Source organism: Rhinolophus hipposideros (assembly GCF_964194185.1).
Source record: "Rhinolophus hipposideros genome assembly, chromosome: 10".
NCBI classification, from domain to species: Eukaryota; Metazoa; Chordata; class Mammalia; order Chiroptera; family Rhinolophidae; genus Rhinolophus; species Rhinolophus hipposideros.
The window spans coordinates 22,813,328-22,836,058 of record NC_138056.1 but is presented as its reverse complement, the minus strand read 5'-3'; the positions used below and the strand labels follow the sequence as shown (position 1 = coordinate 22,836,058).

Below are 22,731 nucleotides of genomic sequence, written 5' to 3'. Positions count from 1 at the left end.
TGAGTTCCTGACAACTGGCTCCTAGCTCCAAGACTGATTTAATTGGTCTGGGCATGACCCGGGCCATCTGTACTTTGCAAAAGTTCCCGTGATGAATCTAATGTCCAGTCAGGTCTGAGAATCACTCGGTAAATGGACGAGAGCATAGATTCCAGGATCAGACAGGCCTGGCTTCAAATCAGGGCTCTGCTACTTTTAACCCAGGGCTCTGCTACTTTTAACCCATGCGCCGTACATATGTTACTTATCAGAGCCTCAGCATTCTCATCTGTAAAATGGAAACAATCGTATCTAACCTAAAAATTGTGAGGATTCAAATAAATAATAAATGTGAAAGCACTCAACAGCCTGCTTGGCACAGGGTAAGTAGTGGGGCAATGTTAACTATGATTACTGTCCTAGTGGTATCATTCCTCTCTCCTCCAGGCCACCTCCCATGCTACTCTTCTTTCTGGGCCTCTGCCTGCAGTCACGCACTGCCCCACATTTCCCAGGAGAGGAGTCCAGGCCCCGAAATGCCAGCTCCCAGCCCTGCCCTTGGGTTCCTGGGTGGTAGAAACTGACATCAACACCCCCTAGGCCAGCCTGCCTCCGCACAGCTAATTGTACAGCTAAGTTGGCTCCAATAAGTTGAAACCTGGCTCCCATTTCTCCAGGTCTAAATGTCATAACTTTTGGCAGGACCACAAGGAGGAGAAGTCAAAGAGCCTGCAACAGCATCATAGAGAAACTTTGCTGAAATATCATTTCAGAAACAGACAAGGTACAAGTCATTATCATTGATTATGTTTATGATTGTTTTATTATTATTGGTGTAGAACCCTTTGGTAGCACATTTCCAGCCAGAATGCAGGCAAGAAAATCAAGAAAGAAAATGGAGTGCCTCCCAAGGGCTTCTTGAAGGGGAACTGGGAACAGAGATGCCTTGGGAAGATTCAGGAAAACCATGCAGGCAGCAGAATGGCAGCTGGCGATGGGGTCTCCAGGCTCTTTGCTTTAAGCCCAGTTGTGTGCTGTATCAATCACTCTCAAGGACCAAAAAGGCAGAAGCCTGCAGACAACCCTGATCAGGCAGGCATCTAAACACTTGCAGTGGTCTGCAGCCCTCATTTATGGCCAAACAGAAAGTTGATTGCTTTAGCTATTCTCAGTGATTTTCCTCCTGGCCACTTTCGATGCTCTAGGCTTCAGGCTAGACATGAAAAGACAGACAGAAATCTCATTCAATCTTGATAACTACCCCTTAAGGGAGGTATTTCCATTTTACAGACAAGGAAACAGTCTCACAGAACTTAAATGATTTGTCCCAGTTGCACAACTAGTGAGGCAACCAGCTGGGACTTGAGCTGGGGTCCTGTGTCCCAACCACATGCTCTCAGCTATTGCACCATTGCTGCTTTAAGTGTGGTCTGCAAACTGGGGCAGCTCTGTAAGCTGCTTGTTACTGGTTCACAAGTTAACTTCAGAAATTAGAAAACTCCCACAGCAATTTGACAGAGTGATTTGATGTTTATCTAATCCAATCATTTTTTAAACAGCTTGCATTTACGTCTTTTATTTCACTTTCCTAGGCATTCGTTTTTATTGTGTTTTATTAAAGTTTCAGTCTGCCACAGTGAGGGAGCAGGGTGGATAAAATCCCTGGCTATTGACACACCTAGTTTGAGACGCTGTGGCCCAGGCCGAACTGTATTCCTGGTTTAGCACAGGTAGACACGGAAAGCTGCTTCTGGAACGTTCTTGTACTTGAGAATCAATTGATCCCAAGCTTGATGAAACCTCTGTCTGGAGCCCAGAAACACCCACGAGGCATGAAAAACAAGCCCTCGCTGCTTGTTAATCATGAAAGCCTTGATCAGAGGTGCTACAGGTTTCACTCTGGTCTGTCCAACCCTCATTATGAGCCATCAAGTAAAAAAAAAAAAAAAACAAAACAGCAGTGAGAGTCTGGAATTTTGCACTGTCTTCAACAAGAGGCCTACACCATCTGGCTGCCTTTACAAAGAAGTGCTTTATTTTGTTTATTTCTTATTCCCTCCCGTGTATAGTTTCATGGGTAGAGAGGGACAGAGAAAAATACAAGTGTCCAAGCTCCCTATGCAGCTGACCTGAAACCAGAAAGAAACTTCTTGACCTACCTGGCAGGCTGGTCTTGGCAAGGTGCAGGGAGTTAATAGATGGTAAACTTGGGGTAAAGTCTTAGGTACACGCTGCACAGTGCCAAGTATCACTAGCCTCATTAAGTTCTTTAGTCTCGGAGCAAAAAATTACCATATCTGCCTCCACCTAGTCTCCTCCCTCAGTCACAGTGGGCAAGCGAAAACCCTGGTTTCAGAGCAAGGGAGCTCAGGCAACTGGGCACATGACACAGTCTGTATGGCTGTCTGTGAAAAGATGCTATGGGGCTGCTTCTTCCTGTTGCCCCAAGGAGTGGCTGGGCCAGGATGTGGACCAATCCTAGGCGGGATTTAGGAGGCAAACATTTAGGAGCACAATAGAGGACTCATTCCTTCTCACTCATACACACACACACACGTGCGCGACATCAGGCACTGTTCTAATCACTAGGGATACACAACAGCAGGGGACAACAGAGAAACTCTATTCTCGTGAAGCTGACATTCTCCTCAATTGAAAGAGATGACAGACTATTTACATGTAAACATACGATAAATGTCAAGTGGTGATCAGTGCTTTGGAAAAAACCAAAGTCATAAGAGAAGAGACAGAGGAAGGAGAGTGGGGTGCTCACCTACCCTGTTTCCCCAAAAATAAGACCTAGCTAGACCATCAGCTCTAATGTGTCTTTTGGAGGAAAAATTAATATAAGACCCGGTCTTATTTTGCTATAAGACCGGATCTATAATATCGCATTATATTATATTACATTATATTATAAACATAACATAATATAATACCGGGTCTTATATTAATTTTTGCTCCAAAACATGCACTAGAGCTGATGGTCTGGCTAGGTCTTACTTTCAGGGAAACACGGTATGCAGCATGCTCAGGGATGACCTGTATAATAAGCTGTTATTTGAGCAGAAACTTGAAGAAAGTGAAAGACCAAGCTACTCGAGTATTTGGGGGAAAAGGTTGCAGGCACAGGGAAGAGCTAGTGCAAAGGCCCTGGGGTAGGAGGTACTTGGCCAGGAGGCAGGGGTCGCTGGAGCACAGTGACTAAGAGAAGAGTAGTAGGCGATAACGCCAGATCATATATTTGATTCTGGGCTATGGGGAGGCTGCTGGATTTCACTGAGTGGGCTGAGAAGCCATGGGGGAGCAGTGGGAGGGATATTGAGATATTGATTATGAATGACATAATCCAATTTGTGTTTAAATGGCCCTGGTTTGGGCTAAGTTGGTAGCAGTGGAGGTGGCTAACAGGGCAAACTAAAATTTGGGATAGTTTTAGAAGGTAGAACCAATAGGACTTGGTCTCTGGGCTGAATGGAAAGGACAGAATGATGACAAGCCCTTCCCCTGAGGGAAGCGTCTGAATGCTCCCCTTTGCCTGGCTGTGGATTGTAATGGACACATAAGCCACTTGAGAAAAAGCAAAGGAGTGGAGCCCAGCCTTGACCTCAGCTACCTTGCATGCAGGTGGCTAGGCTAGCCACACCTAGGAAACCCGCAGCCCCAAGTGGTAAGGAGTGTGGCTAAAGCCCGGCACATAGGGAGGCAAGACTCCACGGATTCTTACTAGCTGCGTGACTTGGGGAAAATCACTTTTCTTCTCTAAGCCTCAGTTTCCTCATCAAATCTTGCGGAGTTATTCTGAGGAATAACTGAGATCCTGTGAATAAAGGGCCCTAAGCACTTAATGTTGAAAATGCAACATAAAACCAAGGTGCTCTCTAGGGATCTGAGGTCTGAGTGCGGCCCTCATTGTTCTCAGGACAGCAGAGTTCACCAAACTCGGGCTGTGCCTGGCCCCAAGGACAGCCCACTGTCCAAAGACATTTGTCACAGGTGGAGATCAAGCCACACACAGAGCCCACTTCCTGCAGTATCCTTCAAGGGGCATGGGACCCAGGTGGCCATGCTGTAATGCCCTCAGGACACAGAGAGCCGGATGTCCTGCTTTCTCTCCCAGCCCTGTTACTGATCTGCTCTGTGACCTTGAACCAGGCACCTTTGTTTTCTATCCTGGGAAGCGGAGGAAGAATGGAGCGGGCATGGGAGGAAGCTGTGTCTTGAAGACAGAAAGGTTTGTCATTCGCTGTTCAGGGGCCAGAAAATTCAAAGAAATCACAAATGGAAAAGGCTGGAGCACAGTGAAATTTCATCTGTTTCCAGACTGTGTGATACAATCCTTGCTTGGCATGTGTCACCACCCTTCACTGGGTGGTCTCCTAACACAGTGAGGGAGCACTAAGGAGGAAGAGCGTGCAGTTTGATTTCTCGAGTAGTTGGGGGTTAACAAGAGGGAGTCATCAGGAGATGCATGGGACTTCCTGCCTCCTAACAGCCTCTTTTGAAGCAGCTGTCAAATGGTAATGACCTAGACCAAGGGGTTTCCAGCTGTGTTCCAGGGAGCCTGGAGGTCCTGGGAGATGCCCAGGGGTACTAGAGGGCCAGGCTGCCCGCTATGCCCTCCTTCAGCAGCACAGCTCTGTTTTTACTTTCCATGTTGTATATGGAGGTTTCAGAGGTGCTTTCTTTCCAGAAAGAATGCTGGCTGTAAACTCACAGCTTTTTGGGCCAGACAGGTAAAATAAATGAATGAAACAGGCCAGCTATAAGATAGTGAGGCACGTGACAATACAGGGGACCACATGCTGTCGGCTTAGCTGCTACTTAGGTCCCCTTGACTGCTGCCCTGCAGGAGCTGAGTGCAGTGTCTCCAGACCACCTGAGTTTTTTAAGAGAAACCAGAAATCCAGATTTGTGTGTGATTAAGTCCACAGACTGGCCAGACCATACATGCTTGTGAGACATCAGTTTGCAACCTCCGGCCTAGAAACATCGAGCTTTCAGGGAAGGCAAGACGCATGAAGGAGGAGGTGGCTAGACTCCAGAAGACGACACCTTCCCCACCGTCTCCTTCACAGACCGCTAGAGGTGGATGCCATACTTACTCAGCTCCGAGATACTCCCCACACAGGTGGCCAGGAGCGATTGCTCCAGGGTCCGCAGCTCCAACTGAGCGTAGGCGTCAGCTCGCTCGTCATGGCCCAGGGACCCTCCGTTGTAGGGACTGAAGTATGCTGGGAGGGAGAGGACACCTGTGGGGGAAACAAGGCAGACAGGTCACCTCAGGAAGGACACAAAGCTCCTCAGGCCACAGCCCTGCCCCTTCCTCCTGGTAGAGCAGGGTCAGTGGGCAAAGGTCAAGATTCCACTGGCGGATGGCCGACTCCGACTCCCTACTGAGGACGGTGCTATGGGAGCCAGAATGAGGAGTGGCCTACTTGTAGACAAGGTATTAAGCCAAGTGGAGACCCTCCTTCCTTGGAGCTGCAAACAGACCTGGCCTACTGAGCGAGGCTCGTGGGCCACGCAACAATTCATTCACTCTTTCACGTCTTCTTTCACTGAATATTTACAGAGTGTCTCATGTAGGCCAAGCACTGTGCTACATTCAGGGTGCTAGGGTGACAGAGAGACCCAGCTCTGTCTTCACGGAGCTCTGGGGACAGCTGTATCAGTGTAAGTATCCACCTGACCACTGAAAGGGCAGCCCTGCCTCCAGTTCTCCCACTTATTACGCTGCCCCCTTTCCCTCATCAAGCCACATGAGGGACTGGGAGAAAGCACAGAGAAAGGGTAGGAGGGCCTCCTATCCTCCAGGAAGGGGACACGTCCCAGCCACTGGCCAAGTCCAATTAGTGTTTTTCATTAGCACTTCGGCAACAGAGGGACAGAGCTGTCAGCATCCATCCCGGAGGGAGACAGCCTGTAAATTTCTCTACCTCACTGTGTGGCTTCTTAGAAAGCACCAGAAAAGCAAAATCAGACTGGCTTAAAATTACATGTTGGTTCTTAAGAGCATGTGGTCACAGAGATTCCCAACTTTTGGTAACTGCTGTTTCTTTGATCAATGCCTCTTTGTCCACCCACCCGGATCTTTTTTTTTTAAAGGAAAATACCCATAGGAATGTAATCAGTCAGTTTTTGGAAAATCTCTTAAAATTCCTTGAGATAACTGGAGAGCCCCTGGGATGTGGCCAGATCCGGGTTAGAATTCCTTGTCCTAAATGAAGAAATGTAACAAGACTGACCACAGCCACGGGGGGTGGTACAGCAGAGAGATTAAGACGGGACCTTGGAGCTGGAACATTTGAGCTCACGATTCTGGCTGTGTCACTTAACCAGGGGTGTGATCCTGGGCTGTTCCTTCACTTCTCTGTGCTGCTGACTCGTGTGTTAACGAGCTAAGGAAAGTACCTAGCTCGTCATGTAACCAGGCGGATAAACTGAGCTGTTGGATGTCAACACCTGGTTCACTGGTGGCTCAGAAAAAGTGCTGTCAGGAGCTGTGGCTATTAGTTTTACTATGTGCTGGGAATTCGGCTTTGTTTATACTAGCTCGGTTTTCTTTCAACAAGGTAGGCACGGCTATCTCCATTTTAGATACCAGGAAACTAATGTTCAGAGAGTTTGAATAACTTGTTAACTAAGTGGCAGAGCCAGGATTCGAACCTGGGTCTGACTGTCTCTAGACCACACACACTTAACCCTCTGAAAGCCCAGATCCAATGAACACACCACCAAGCTCACCTATGACTGTCCCGAATTGGTGGCTTGTGCATGTGACAATATTGCCTGTTTCACCCACAGAAGCCTCCGCACTGAGCCCTGTGTGTTTCTCTCTTTCTTGGGGCAAGCACACATGGCGGGCCACCACCTGCCCAGATCCTGACCACTCTGGAGGTTCAGCCGAGGGACAGCCCTGCCCTCCTAGCCTGCCCCATGCACCCCGATCTCCCTTTGCCCCTTCTTGAGGGCAGTGGCCCCTCCCCCCGCATCCAGTGCTGACTTGGCAAAGCACCACATCAAAGTACTTCCTGAAAGCTGTTTCCACTGTGGGAAGGAGGAGGGCATGACGGGGTCCCCCCAGCCCTACTCTCCAAAGCAGAAACTCTCCCTGATAGCTGAGGACCCATTAAGAAAACTTGGCTCTGAACATCAAAACAAGTAAAACAAGAGAGAACAGCCCCCCGCCCCACCACACACACACACACACACACACACCCCAAACTAAAACCCACAGACAGCCCAAACATTTGGAAGAGTTTCTATACAACTACGGGTCCCAGGGCACGCCTGGCTCCTCCTCTTTTCTCCGTTATTCATCTACAGAAACTACACTGGGGACATGTGGATCAAATTTACAGTGCTTAGGGCCAGGGAATAGGAAATTCAGCTGATTTGTCAAAAGGATTCCCAGAGAGAAATATTATGTCAATGGATCTAGTAACAGGAGCTGGCAGCTCCATCAATAATCATTCCCATTTTCCCAGTCATCACCCACCCAAAGGGACTTTCACTAAATACTGTGGCAAAAGTAATTATGAACCTATTAGGAATAATAGTAGCTGATAGCATCACCGCTTTTGCACAGTACCTTTTGTGTTTAAGAGACTTTTTATGGAGAATAATTTATTACTCCAGTGAGGAAGGTAGGGTGGTCATCATGAAAAATGGCCACATCATCAATAATGCTGTTGCTGAGGGCTGACTGTGTGCCAGGCACTGGGAGAACAACTTCCATCCATGACCGTATATAATCCCCCGGGACTTCACCGGTACCTATTCACACCCATCTTACAGATGAGAACTCCAAGGCCTCCCAAAAGTTCAGTAACTTGCCCAAGGTTATTGAGGGTCAGACACTGAACGGGGTCTAGAATCTCTTGGCTCTACCTCTAGAATCTCTTGATTCTCCAGCTGCTGAAATGGAATGACGTTCTACCTTTGGCCACCTCGCCCTTCAGTTAAACAGCACTAGAAGAAAGGTTCTGTTTGGGCCTGTGGTTTGATAGGAGGACATTCAAAGTAAGACCCAAAACATGACTTCTTTTTAATGGGTCCCCAGGCACCTCCTGCCTAGGACCCCTCGGGACCTCCCATGATGGAAAACCGTATCTTTTATTCCCTCGGATCCTTCTAGAATGCAGTTCCACAGCTTGTCTTCCAAATCCGCCCCTTAAAAAAGCATTTTTTATGTCAACCAAAATTCTTCTCTCTCCCACAGAAGCCCGTTCCTCAGAAGTTCTCACTGGAGATGGAAAATATTTGCTTTAAATTCTCCGAACACCTCGATGCCTTCTTTGCCCCACACGACTTCTCGACTTTATGATATGGGCCCAGGGCAAGGTCACTCTGGAGAAAGATTTCTGAAGAAAGAGAGAGAGAGAGAGAGACAGAGAAAGAGAGAGAGAGAGCAAAAAGGCATCTTTTTTTTCCATTTAGTAAAATCCTTAGGAAAAATTGTTTACTTTAGTCGTGATGGAAAAGAAAGCACACCGAAAGTTTCCCTTGAGAAAACCCACATGCCCCGTTCAGAGCACTGCTGTGAAATGAACTCCTGAGTGCAAAGCGGTGAGCTAGCCTTTGACTTCCTCTTCTGGAACATCAGCATTGCTGTGGAAACAATGTTCCACTCCAATGTGCTTTGTATGCGAAGCCTCTACATTTCTCAGTGTATACACAGAACTGTAATCTTCCCTCACTCAATTCTTCTCAGCCTGGTTGCCCAATCCTCGAATCTGGGAACTCATTATCTCGTTGCCCAAAGCGCAGCCACCTCCTCCACCATCCTTTCTCTGAATTCAGCACCACATCCACCCAATTGCCCAACAGATCCGTGAGTCATTCTTATCAGCTCCCTCCCTCCTCCTGCACATCCAATCAACTACTAAAGCCTTGCTGCTTTTACCTACTTATGGTTGTAAAAATCTGTCACTTCCGTGCCCCAGTTCAGGCCACCATCACTGGCTACTGCAGCAATCTCCTCACTTGTCTCCTGCCTCCAGTCTTACCCCACCCCGGCCATCCCTTACTCTGGTCACCTTTCTCTGGGACTTGGTACTCTCCAAGGACTGCCCTCACGAAGAAGTTTAAACTCCTTTCCACAGATCGGAATAGATGGCATTCTTCTATCTTTCTCTGAAATTTAGGAATGAAAATATTAGGTTGGTGCAGATAACTGCGGTTTAAAAGGTTAAAAATTGCAAAAAAAAAAACACAAACCCACAAAACCCAATTACTTTTGCACCAACCTAAGAATTCTGCCAGTAAACGGGGAAATTCCCAGCACCTCCCAGGAAATCAGCCGCGTTAAGAAGCCTACCCACACCTGATCCTGTTTCTCCAAGCTGGTTTCCCATTCAGCGTTGGTCACGTGGCTCTGCTCCAGCTCTGGATTTGGAAAGGCAGTTTCCTTCCCAGGTGATTCTCCACCAGTGCCCAGAGAGGGCGCCATTGAGTTAGATGGGAAACCCACGGGCAGAAGACTGGGAACCCTGCCTTCCTGCAATGGTTGCCAACCAGGAATTCCACCTGCGTTTCAGCTTGTCGAGGTGCAGGCCTCTCCAAGCCAGCACCAAGCCAGGAACAGATGGACTCACACTGGCTTGACACACCCGACTTTCAGTGCAAAGGTTTTTTTCAGAAGCAGGGCTTAGCCCAAAGGCCCTATCAATGGGCAGGGTTTCATTTTCTCCTGTATAAAACATGGGGGCTGATGCTATGGCTTCTCAAGTCTTCTCCAGTGTGGGGATCCTACGCTCTGACTGGCACCTTTGTGTGCTCCAGCACTAAAGTGTACCCCTCAAAACCGTCTTCCCTCCTTTCATTCCATTTAACTTCTGCTTTGTCAATAGTGGGAACAAATAGAACCTGTTATTACCATTTCCTACAGTTTAATTTCCCCAACAGCTATTACATTCCCCCAATTTTAAGTGTAAAGAAAATATCCTTTTTTGTGAAAAGTGGATAGATTTATATATATATATATATATGCATACATATATATATATGCATTCAGCTTTTCTGATCATCAAGACTGTAACATAACTGTCCGCTCAACTCAACAAACCATGACTAGCGTACTCCCCAGAGTTGTAAATGTTTGCGGGGGTGTGTGTGTGTGTGTGTGTGACTGCAGTGGGCCCAGGTACCTGTGCAGCCTGCGTGGACAGCACCTTTTCCCACCCCTGCCACCGGCACTTCCCACCAGACTCAGTGGTCACCTGGCTCAGGGAAGCTCATTTGTGAAGATGACAACGGCTGCGCCTCTCCCCTGTTTCTTTAAAATGAAAACCTGGATGCAGACGATTCCTCTTTCACTGCCCTTGTGAGGAAACTTGGCAGGGTGTCATCTGCCAGTTTTCTTAGGAGCTAGAAGCTTGGGTGGGGTTCAATCCATAAGCTTCTGAAAATAAAAATTATATTGCCCCACTGAACGATTTCCAAATAGCTCATACAATTCAACCCTTCTTATTTTCTTAAAAAAGTGCTTCCATTCTCTGATCTGGAATTTTATATATAGTACGTTTAATGCCTAGTTGTTGTGTATTAGTCATACGGAAACCAAGTGCTGAAAACTTAAAGCATGAATATTTTTTTCAGAGAGACGCAAATGGAGTATAAGGACAGTCATGATAATAATGAACTGGAAACTTAAGCAAACATAATCACTAGCAGGGTCTCTGGGAGGAGCTAGGGCTTATGCAAGTTCTTGGGCTCTAAATACATAATTGCGAGAACCCTTCCAGAAGAAGTCTATATTTATAATAAAGCTCTATGGTGCCAACTTCCCCTTCCACTAACTTCCTTTTCCCTTCTATAAATACCCCTCCATCTTGGCACGCAGGCCAGAGTGTGCATGTAGCTTGCCATATCTACGTACGCTGGGTTGCAATCCTTTCTTTTCCCCAAATGCATCCTTTTTGGTGATGAAACACCTAGTCGACATTATTTTTCAATTGACAGTCGATTCTAAAAAAAACCCACCAACTTCAGTGAATGGTATTTCTCCTGAGATTCCTATCCCAAAGAGGTTGGGGATGGGGTGGGTGGCTGCTGTGTCAAGGGGAAGATGAAGGAAATAAGAAAAACCTGGAAGGGAAATGAAATATGCCTGACTGATGAGGTGTCAATCATCCGTGTAAAAATGACTCATCCCGAATAACTGAAAGCTCATCTAGTTCTTGAACAGAACCCACCTGACGATAAGACCACTATCCTATGAGGCCCAAGCATTCAAGTGAGGAGAAAATGTTGAGAGACGTGGAGAGAGTAGAGTCGGGGGGTCTATAAGAAGTTTGGGAAGAAGGTTTTACCACAGGATAATAATGAATGGGGACGGGCTGCCGCAGTGCTCTATGCCAGGAAGGGGGGCACCTGCATTTGAGCCCACACGAAGCCCCAAGCCGTGGTCTTAGTGCTGTTAGCTCATATGAGTAACTGGTAGCTGGTAGTATTACGAGCCCCACTTACCAACGAGGGGCCCTGAGGTTTAGATGAGCAGGGTCACTTGGCCAAGGTTACAAAGCTAGAAGAGGGCTGAGGTGGGACTCAGACTAGCCTGAGTGACACTGGCGTCACACTGGTAACCTCCACGCCACACTGCCTCTCACCTGGGGCTCTCCCTACTCAAGCCCAGGGACAGGACTCCCTTCACCACACACCAGCCTTCTTCTTGAAGGTCAGGAAATTAAAAGCAAACATAAGCAGGCGCTGGTTAACACCTCACCCTGGCTAAGTTATCAGAACACCATGAGCTAAAGGTGGTCTTCCAGTTAAGTCAGGCTCAGGGGCCAAGTGCTCACTATTAAACGGTAAAATAATAATACATTTATGGCCGCCCAGGGAGCCCAGGACCAGGGAACCCAGGGCGAGATCACAGGCAACATGCTCCTTCATCGCCAGCATCCCCAAGGCTCTTTGAAAAGATGGTGAAAAGCAAACCTCACTGTGAATACTGGGCTGGAATGCATCTCCCTTTGAGTCCTTGAGAGTCTTGAGTCTGCTGGTGGTGGGCCTGCTTGGGGAGCTGGTCTTGGGGACTTCGTCTTTCCCCTCCAGCTGACAGAAGCACCTCTGACCTCAGGGCTGGCTCACCCAATTCTCAAGGGGCTCCCAGCAGGGTGAGGATTTAGAGGGGCGGGTAAGGGCCACCATAAAACTAAAACAACCTAACAAAGCAGTGGGGCAACCCCAGAATCTCCCCTAGGAAGGCTGGCTCACTAGCATTTTGGTGATTTGTTTAATTAAGGTACATAGCAGTTATGTCATAGACCCAGAGAATGAGCAGTGGGTGCCTGCAGAAGAACAAACGACTAGTAGAGATCTTGAATTGCTGCTTACTTTTTTTGAAGCAAAACCCTAATAAAATCCAATCTGTTTATTGCCACTTCCCCTTTCTGCAAGAGAGTAAAATAAAGCCAGAGGAACCAAGCAGATCGATTTCAGGAAACTACACCTACTCGTATAGGTGAACCCTGGAAAAACCAGCAAACAGTCACAGCATCGAGCAGTGCGGGGCAGCAAACATACCTATAAACGACTGAGCTTTTTCCTGTGGAGAAAGATCTCCATGGTGTTTAGAATACTTTTTGAGAGAAGCTGTGTGGCCTCTCTCCAAAGTACTGATGTAACACATCGAGAACTTGAATGACCCAGGAAGCATGAATTTTGGAACTTCCACCTCTTAAAGAAAGAGAAACCCACCACATGACCACGGTCCTTTGTCAGACGCTGTCCTTGACCCATGGTGGGTGGGCACACTAATTCATATGAGCCAAGGGCAAACTTGAGCCACTTTGGTACAAAGGCAACACATTCTACACACACAGACACACACACACACACACACACACACACACACGTAAGAGAAGAAATTGAGGATGGAGAGATGGGTAAAGTCGTCACCCCAAAATACTGGAATTTTCCCCAACCAATGCACACAGGCACCAGGGTAAAAGTGTCACTCTTTACATTATGGTTATAAAAATGTTTTGAACTACTATGCTTTCTAACCTTTTACAATGATTTATTGGTACAGTAAAAAGTGATTATTATAAGGGAAATGGAGGGAGGGGAGAGATGTACTTAGAGGAAGAAAGGGGTGAGAGAATGTTTCTACTGAGCAGAGGAATGTCCACAATTTCAACTATGGCAGAAAATTAGTTACCGGAAATTAAACTTTTATATAAGAAAATAAGTGAATGGTGAAAAAAAAATATTATAATCTAGTTACTTATAAAGAGCCCAGGATGGAGGTCATCTAACATAAAAGATTTATTTCTGCAAGGGAACATTTTCAGACGATTTTTTCCCTCCATTATTCTTCGTACATTTTTCTACTGATTAAATAATGATATGTGTACGTGAAGTTAATATGCTGCACACCTTAAACGTCTGCAGTGCTCTATGTCCATCATATCTCAAAAAAATCTGAAAAAAATAATGAAAAATGTAATCGCAATAAAAACAAAACCATTATGACTACCATTGTGAGCTCATGGACGCAAATAAAAAGTAAATAAGGAAAATCTGGCTGTTTTATAGAAATGCTACTAAAAAAATAAGGTAAGGGGAAAGGGTAATTCTTTTGGAAGAAACTCACGCAGAAACCATTCTATATTGCTAAACCAGGATTTGAGATTTTGTCCTCATGCCTCCTTCCAAGCACTGGCCCCTCTGAGCGCCAAGCCCTTTACCTGGCCAGGTGGGGGTGACTCAGGGTGGCTGAGGGGCTGCATCAGCAGTGGGACTTCCTGGGGCATTTTGCCAACACTTGGCTCAGCCGTGTCCCCACCGTGTGAGTCTGTATGATCACGGCACAGTCACATGGTGGCCAGTGCAGGCTGCAACACGCTAGGATCCGAGAACAGGGAGAGCTGGGAAAAATTCTCACACCACAGGGTCGGAGTCACCATACGTGGAAAAAGAGCCTCACAGCTGCCAACACTGGAGTGGGGATACTGGTGGGCCCAGGGGTGGGAGAAGAAGCGAAGTTCGTGCTGCGAGTGTTTCCTGAGCTGCATGCCCTGCTAGGGAGCAGTGCTGCCAGCAGGAAAAACTGAGGGGTGGGCAAAGTGTCGGCCCAGAGTAGGGGAGAGGGATAAATGACCCCAAGCATCCATAACAAGCACAAGAAACTCCTTAGGGGTTTAAAACAAGAAAAGAAAAAGAAAAAAGACGCAAATATCACAAGGTTCAGGGCAGATGGCCAAGGTATTTATTAATAGAACATGAGTGCATTAGTCAGAAATTTACAGTGCTAGAGTCCTTCTAACAAATATGACCTGTTTCAGTCAGCTTTGGTTCCCATTCTAAAGGGCTTTGACTATTACACTCTCCAGATGATTTAATAGTATGAGTCAGAACGATGAGGGTTCAAAACCCAGCTTTGCCTCGTACTAACTATGTGACCTTGGACTAGTTAACCTTTCTGATCCTCAACATGCTCGTTTGTGTAATAGGTCTAAAAAGACCTTCTAATTTACAGGACTGAGGATTAAAGGAAGAAAGTAAGCACTTGGCAAAACGCCTGACACATAGTAAGCATGTAGTAAATGGGAATATTTTTATAAATGGCCTCAATGATTCTCTGGGCCAATGGCTTTAGGATAAGACCATCAGATATCATATAAAAGTACTTAATCACCATTAGAAAGAAGGGATGGACCTAAAGCCAATCTATCCATTTATTTTCCTAAAGGCCACTGTGGTCTGTGCAATGACAGAATCATGCTTTCCTCACCACAGATGGGTTATTTATTCTGCACTCATGCACTCACTCATTTATTCAACACTGTTTATTGATGACCTAATAGTGTGCCAGAAGTCTATGCTCTAGGGACATAAAAATGAACAAAACACGGCCCCTACTTTCTTGCTGCTTGCAGTCTAGTGAAGGAGGGCAGACGGCGTATCAGTCAACTCAACATTGCGTGAAAAGTGCTAACACAGTCAGCACAAGGAGCTCAGAGGAAGGGTCTCTAAGCCAGACTACCCAGGCAGAGTGATCAAAGAAGGCTTCCTGGAGGAAGGGATCCATAGCCCATGTAGGAAGGTCCCAGGGTAGTGACAGGTTGGGGAGGGAGAGCCTTATGGAGCTTGTCATGACGTTGTGTTTGTAGAGCAATTACGTTATTTGTCCTTAAGACTGTGTGCTTTTTGGGGGTCAGCTTGGGGTCTGGCAAATGGACATCACTGCCATCTCCTCAGCCACTGTTAATGCAGGGGTCAGCAAACTTTTTCTGTAAAGGGTCAGAGAGTAAATATTTTGGCTTTGGGGGCCATGTGGCCTCTGTCACCACTATTCAGGGTAGTATGTGGAGACAATACGTAAACAAATGGTTGTGGCTGTGTTGCCCATATAAAACTATGGACACGGATTTGAATTTCATATCATCTTCATGTGTCACGAAATCATCTTTTAATATTTTTTCAACCATTTAAAAATCTCAAATTTATTCTTAGCTTGCGGGCCATACAAATATAGGTGGCGGCTGGGATTTGGTCCCAGGTCAGTACTTGCTAATAGCCTGTACTAATCCAGAGCCCCTTGGGGGCCCTGAGAGGGGACACTCTGAGTGATGGGCGGGGCATGACAGGCCTCCCAGGAAGGGACGAAGGTGGAGGGTACTGGTCACAAGAGTCTAAGGGGTTGGTGCTGCCCTGAGGGCCATGAGGACCCACTGAAGGGGTTTAAGCAATGGAGTGACAGGGTCATGTGCATATTTCGACAGATAAATCAGGCAGCAGTGCAAGAAAAGAACGGGAGGGTAGCATCTAAGTTAGAGGTGGCTGCTGACACCTCCTCTGCCATGGCTCTCATGATTCCAAACCCATCCAGGCCACTGGGTGGGCTCTCATTTCAAAAACGCTACCCATTCCTTAAACATCAACGAAAGAGGTCACAGATTATATTTTTTGGAACTAAAATTCATTAAGAGATCATTTTAAAGCCCAAACAACTATGTTTGACGACCTTTAAAATTGGTGAGGCTCCTGGATCAACGTTAAGCAGTTAGCAGATTTCAATCTATCAGGTTAAAAAGCGAACTCACAAAGAATAGGAGAATTTGTACAACACATGCTTTGAAATCTGGGCCAGAACAAAGACATCCCAATGCTAAGCGTGTTGGGGACCCCAGAGCCCAGAGGTAATGTCACTCCCTTCATAACTCACATAGAACACACACACACATACCCACTTCCCGCATACAGAGAGGGTTACTTGCAGACAGTAAACAAACCCTACAGAGAACATATCCTCTAAGGTCCTGGGACCCTCTGTGCCAAGGCTGACCGATGGCTTGGAATTCGGAACAAGTCTGAATAGGCCAGGGGAATTTTCGCACTGTGCTATTCCATCACTCAGTCACTTTACCAAATGTTCATCACGTGCCCGTTCATTACACTGAGCTCGGCACTAGGAGTACAGAGGTAGGACCCAGGAGCCTGCTCTAGAGGAGCAGAAAAATACGCAGATACATAATTCAAATGCACCACGGGAAGTGCCAGAGGAGTCTGCAGCAGGTACCATAAGCTAGGGAGGAGTGTGAAGAGAGGGTCTTTGCTATGTGCTTTCATCAGCAAGGGAGGACAAGTAACAAGAAAGGACAAGAAAGCCCCCACTTACTCCGAGAACCACAGGGGGAGCTTATAGACTTTATGAGAAGCCAGCTGTCTCTGGTCATCTCACGGCCCAGAGCGCATCACACAACGCTGGAGGGAGCTGAACGGGGGAAGGGAGCTCATTGACAGAAAGGAGGTCCCTGGTCCCTGCAGAACGCTCATGCCCTCATTTCCGGGATGGGGACGTCCCCACCTCACTGTGTCACTCTCAGGAAGACACCATGGTCTCCCCCTGCTAAGATGTATGAAAATAGTTACTAGATGCTTGAAACTGTGCTGATGTGCTCCGTGAACCTACCCAAACGCCATTGCTTCTCCTTGCAGGCTAACAACCCCATTCTGTCTGCAATGATAATGGGATATGAACCCTAGGGCACGGCTTCCCAGGCTCCCTTACAGCTGTGCTACGAAGTTTTGGACAATGAGATATAAATTTAAGACTTCAGGGACGCTGGAAAACGTTGCTTCTCCTGATCTGAGGGGACAGGCTGCCCCGCCGGCAGGGCCTTTGCTCTTCTTACTGCCTCGAATGTGACGCACTCTCTGAAGAAGGAGCAGCAGCAGCCATTGTGCAACCAGGAGGCAGGCCACCTGTTGTAAAAGCCGAGCACCGTTCCCATCATGCACTACAGTGGAGGGAGGTGGGTCTGCGTGAAGGGACAAGAGCAAGGCCAGAGCCAACATGCGAAGGATGGCAGAGCAGAAAGCAGAAGGAGCCTGCGTCTCTGACAGTCTCACTGGGCAGCTAAATACCACCAGGAACTGCTAGTCCCTGAACTTCTTGTTACAGGAGAAAAAGAACCCCCTGCTGGGTACTACAGACACGGTGGCTACACAACAGAAATTTATTTTCTCACACTTCTGGAGTCTAGAAGTCTACAAGAGGATGTTGTCAGGGTTGGTCTCTTCTGAGGCCCCTCTTCTTGGTTTACAGATTACTGTGTTCTCTCTGAGTCCTTACACGGTGTCCCTTCTGTGTCCTAATTGTCTCTTCTTATAAGGACACCAGTCACATTGGATTAGGGCCTCACTCTAAGAACCTCGCTGTACCTTAATCACCCTTGTAAAGGTTCTATTTCCAAATACAGTCACATTCTGAGATACTGGGGGTTAGGATTTCAACATACGAATTTTGGAGGGGACACAATTGAGATCCTAACAGTCGGCTTTTCTGTGGCTTGAAGATGAATTTCTGTAAATCATTAGTTTAAAATAATTTTTTGTTTTTTAAGCATGGGAACTTTTGTGCCAGTGAAATCATCTGACGAGTCCAACAATCCAGCTGTCTCTCCACTCCGAGGGCCCCCAGATCTCCATGCAGGTTGAAATGGCTGTTCAACGCACACTGTCCATTCCGGCCAGCTTTGGAAATGCCCAGCAGGCTCTGCGGAGAGCAGAGTAGTTCTGGCCCACAATGCCAATTCCTCCAGGGCTTTGGGGGGCAACAGCTCAGGGCTGGAAGCTCCCATTATGGGGGAATCTTACTTACCAGGCAGACCATTCAGCTGCTGCCAGGTGAGTATCTGCGGACCTCTACTCACAGTTTATTTTAATTTAAAAAAAATAGGAGGAAAATACAACTCACCATAATTTTACCACCCTGAGCGAATCAACGTTGGCATTATCGTCTTACATCCTTTCAGACTCGTGAATATGCACCGAGGCTTTTCAGTGGGCATCTCTACTTTTACTTTTCAAAAAAGGAACCCTTCCAGATACTTTCATGACGTTTCTCACTTAAAAATATTTCACGGACATCTTTCCAGGGCCCCTCATGTTGTTTCTTATCCTCACTTTCAATGGCTGCAGCACATACCATTCTAGAGCTTTCCAGAACCTACTGCTGTTATTCTGGGCGAGTCAGGAGGGACCTTTCTAATATGACTGCACAGTGGGCAGTGGCCTCCGAGTCACATCAAACTTCAATGTCAGCACTGAAAGAGCCCTGCTGCTTGTCCCACCCCGAGAGCCAGCCCTAAGCATCAACACTCACGTGGGGGGCAAGGCACCTCATTGCTACCTGGGACCTGTTCTATGAGGCCAGAACAGGCCTCATAGCAGACATCAGTCTGTTCTTCATTTGAAAACCGAGTCTCCCAAAACTGGAATTAGAACTACCGTGTTTTCCTGAAAATAGGACCTAGCCAGACAATCAGCTTTAATGTATCTTTTGGAGCAAAAACTAATATAAGACCCGGTCTTATTTTAATATAAGACTGGGTAAAATATAACATAATACAATACAATACAATATAATATGATACTGGGTAAAATATAATACAATATAATACAAGGTCTTATTTTAATTTTTGTTCCAAAAGACACATTAGAGCTGATGGTCCGGCTAGGTCTTCTTTTTGGGGAAACACGGTATAGGAAGATGTGGGGTTTCCTCGCAGGTGTCTCTGGATTACAGGCTCTCACTCCCAGAGGCCTTGAAGGGCTGGCTGTGGGGCTGTCATCTACGCAGGTCAGGGAGCACTCAGGCCTTCTGTCCCACTGACATCTATGTAGCCTTGAACTAGCACATAGGCCCACTCTCAAAGGAGTCCTTTCCTCCCATGGGAAAGCCAGGCGCCTCCAGGGCTTTCCATGCAGAACCAAAATGGGATGGTCTCTCGTTAAGTCCCCACGGGTTTCTGGGGCCAAGGCAGAGCCTACAGCAAGCTTCTGTGGCACAGAGGCCTGTCCTCGGGGAGCACCTTTGTCCGGCAGCCCTGCGCTCAGTGGAGCCGAAGCCTTTCTGTAGAACTGTCTGTGACCTCGTGTGCTTAAACTGCAACTTTGGGCTTTGGCTGGAGGCCCTCGCTGTTTGTTTTACAAACTCCTACTTACAGTCTCAAATTAGGCTCATTAAAAAGCCAGCTCCCCATGGGGCTATAAACGTCACACGGACAAGCAGAGAGGGAGTTTACGAGGCTGGCGTGTGACCTGCCCACCACGATGGTGTGGGACCCAGTGGAAACAGTGAATCAGCCTGTTTGGGCAGAGCCCCTCTCCCCAGCCCCCCTCCCCAATCTAACCAAGCCACGTGGGCAACAGGCCAGAGGAGAGGCAGACAGTGGATGTCCTTCCCAGACAGCTGGGCGGGGTCTTTCTCGGATTTGAGCAGCACCACTGACAGAGGGGGAAGAACCCCGGCACTGTGAAATCCTCTGCGGCCCTCAGCCTTTTCTCACTTCTTTATTTGAAGCACCCCAGTTCTATTTACAGTTCCCCCCATAATCAACATCATAAGCAGAAGAGCCTGCCAACACCCCCACCACTACCCACCAACACACACACTCTCTCTCTCACTCATGCCTTGAGCAGATGAACCTTGTTTTTCCAGGAGGTGTTTCTCCTGCCTGGGTGGCCCCATGCTAGTTCTAGCTCTAGCTCTCAGCACTGTCACCTCTGCTTTGCAGCGTACGCCTGAATGGGGGGTCATGCCTTGTAGGCAGGCGGGGAGGCTGGGTGAGTGGGGTGCACAGAAAAGTGGTCTCTCACTCCCCAACATCCGTCTCATTCCTTGAATGAATCACTGACCAGTCAGCATTCCCCAAATGACACCAAGGCTGAAGAAATAATGTCACCCCAGAGATCCTCTCCTCGAGCCACCTGTCAGATGACGAACGCGAGAAAGAAATCAAAATATTTTAACTTCCTTCACGAAGTTTCAGAAGATAACTTCTCCATCCCAGGGCTTTAAAACACACACAAATAACACCTCACCTACCCCTGCGCCCCAAGTAAACCAGAAGATCACACCATATATGTGTACGGCCAAGGCTGGAAGGGACTACAGAAACCACACGGCCTCCAACCGTATTTGTGCTTACCCGCGGTCCATCGTTCATATGCTGCTGCTGCGTTATCTACATTCACCACGCCGCCCCCCGATACATATGGCACCTCCTGATCATGGCTCTGACACTCCCACACAGCACCCTAAAATGGCTATCTGAGGGCACAGTCCCAGTGACCATGAACTCACTTCCTCCTAAGAAAGCTCACCCCAACTGCTAGAGAGTTCTTATTTAATCCAATTCTGTCTCGTTGCAGCTTCTACCCCCGTCCTCTGTCCACACCTGTAAAGCCAGCCACCTCCCCACGGTGGGGACCCCACCTCCATTGCAGGTTCCTGACTGGTCCAGAAGAGAGGAGGGGATCCATACCTCTCTTTCCAGATTCGGAAATGCTCATGATTGCAGCTGCAACCCTGATGACTTCCCCCATCACTGTCCCTCCTCTTTTTTCCCAGTGACTGGTGGTCACTATTTTCTTCCCAGAATCTCCCCTGAGCATACTGCAGTGATTACAAGCACAAGCTCACGAGTGGGGTAGACCCAGCCTCAGTTCCTGGCTCTACCACTTACTTGCTATGTGGCCACGGACACGTGACACCTCAGTTTCCCCATCTGTAAAATGGGGATAACACCTATTGTCAGAGAGTAAGAGTGAGGATCAATTGAGACAACACAGATGTGAGCACAATACAAAGCCAGGCACGGGGTGGGCACACAATATATGGAGGGCATCTGTTGGTGCCACTGTCCCCATTGGCTGTGATCTCTTCTTGTCACCTTGCATTCTGCTCTTCTCCCAGGGTTCTCAGGCTCCACGGAGGAATTCCCTGTGATACTGATCACCTTTCACTACCTGGCTAGCTTATGAAGAGCAGAAGTTAGAGTTTCTGTCTTACTCCTTCCTTCTCTCTGTCATCGCTGCAGTTCCAAGAACTTGGTAGATGCGTAAGAAGTATGAAAACCCCATGTGTAGAGAATACAGGTGTATTTTACCTTTAAGCCTTAGTAAACATGCAACACTCTGAATATTAAAGTAAAACCAAAATAACAACCTTGACTTCAGATAGTGTTCTAAGGTAAAGAAAAAAATCATGTCTGTGACACCAGTCTCCCCCAACCGTACCACTAATTTGGACACTGCCGTCCGGGAGGGCAGACGTCAGAGGGCAGAAGCCTGCTGGGCGCTGACTGCAGAATGGAAAAAGATGGCGTGTCAGTCTGGTCTCTGAGCCCAGCCCTCCCCAGCCCTGGTCCTGATCTAAAAGATGGGCTGGGGAGAGGAGCCCCAAAGTGTGGTCTGCAAGGCTCCCCACTACTGTTCTGGTGACGTCACTGTCTGTAAACCACAGCTCTGATTCCACACTGGGTTTGCAGACTGCAGAGCCCAGCATCTTGGCCTCTTGCTCCCCTACTCCTTTGCCTTAAAAAGAGAGGGAGAGAGAGAGACGAGGAGGGAAGAAAGGAGAAAGGAGGAGAGAAGAAAGCATCCGTCTGAAAAATAAACACACACACATGCTCCATGAGTGCTTTCAGCTTAGAAGCCCTGCGACACTTCCCTTAACCAACAAGACGTAGAAGAAGCCACAGCCTACTTGACTTTTATTTCTTCAAACAAACATTGGAAATGGCTTGGCAGGATGAGCCATCACTCTGCCCCCAACCCAGGAGCCCAGAGTCTTAGATGGGGTGGTTTTAATGAGGGGAGCAGGGAAAGTTGGCTCACAGAAATAGAAAGCAAAAGCAAGAACCTCTTCCAGGCAGGACAAATGCACCTCCTTAGGAAGCGGTTAACAACTGCAGGCTAGTGGGAATGTGGAGAAGGAACACGAGTCGGAACGAAGTGTCCCAAGGACCCTGGGAGGGAATGGTGTTCTCGTTTTACCTTAAGAAAAACGACACTATGAGAGATTAAGCAACTTGCCCCAAATCACACAGCTTGTCATCAGCACAACCCACACTCCTCACCGCTCCCTTACAGGGAATCTGGGCCCGGTGTTTGTAGATCAATATTGGTGTTTTTTTACATTGAGAGAATAAGTCACATATCATAAAATGCACCCTCTAAAAATGTACAATTCAGAGGTTTTTAGTGTTATTCACAGAATTGTGAAACCATAACCACTATTTAATTCCAGAACATTTTCATCACCCCAAAAAGAAACTCTGTACCCATTAGGAGTCACACCAAGTCTCCATCTTCAGCACCTCCCCACCCCAGCCCTGGCCACCAGAAATTTGCTTTCTGCCTCTATGAATTTGTCTGTTTTGGGCAGTTCATATCAATGGAACCGCACATGCAGTCTTTTGTGTCTGGCTTCCTGTATGTAGGATAATGTTT

General features: G+C 47.4%; 1 protein-coding gene across 2 annotated transcripts in view; it reads right to left on the bottom strand.

Moving 5' to 3' along the window:
• ABTB2 (ankyrin repeat and BTB domain containing 2) overlaps nucleotides 1-22,731 on the bottom strand; it is a gene marked incomplete at its 3' end in the record, with an annotated part of 170,468 nt that overhangs the window by 39,883 nt on the left and 107,854 nt on the right. For both annotated transcript variants that reach the window (XM_081062649.1, XM_081062650.1), the window contains exon 2: nucleotides 5,085-5,231. In XM_081062649.1, the coding sequence (XP_080918775.1) occupies nucleotides 5,085-5,231 (147 nt within the window). The remainder of the gene's footprint in view (nucleotides 1-5,084; nucleotides 5,232-22,731) is intronic.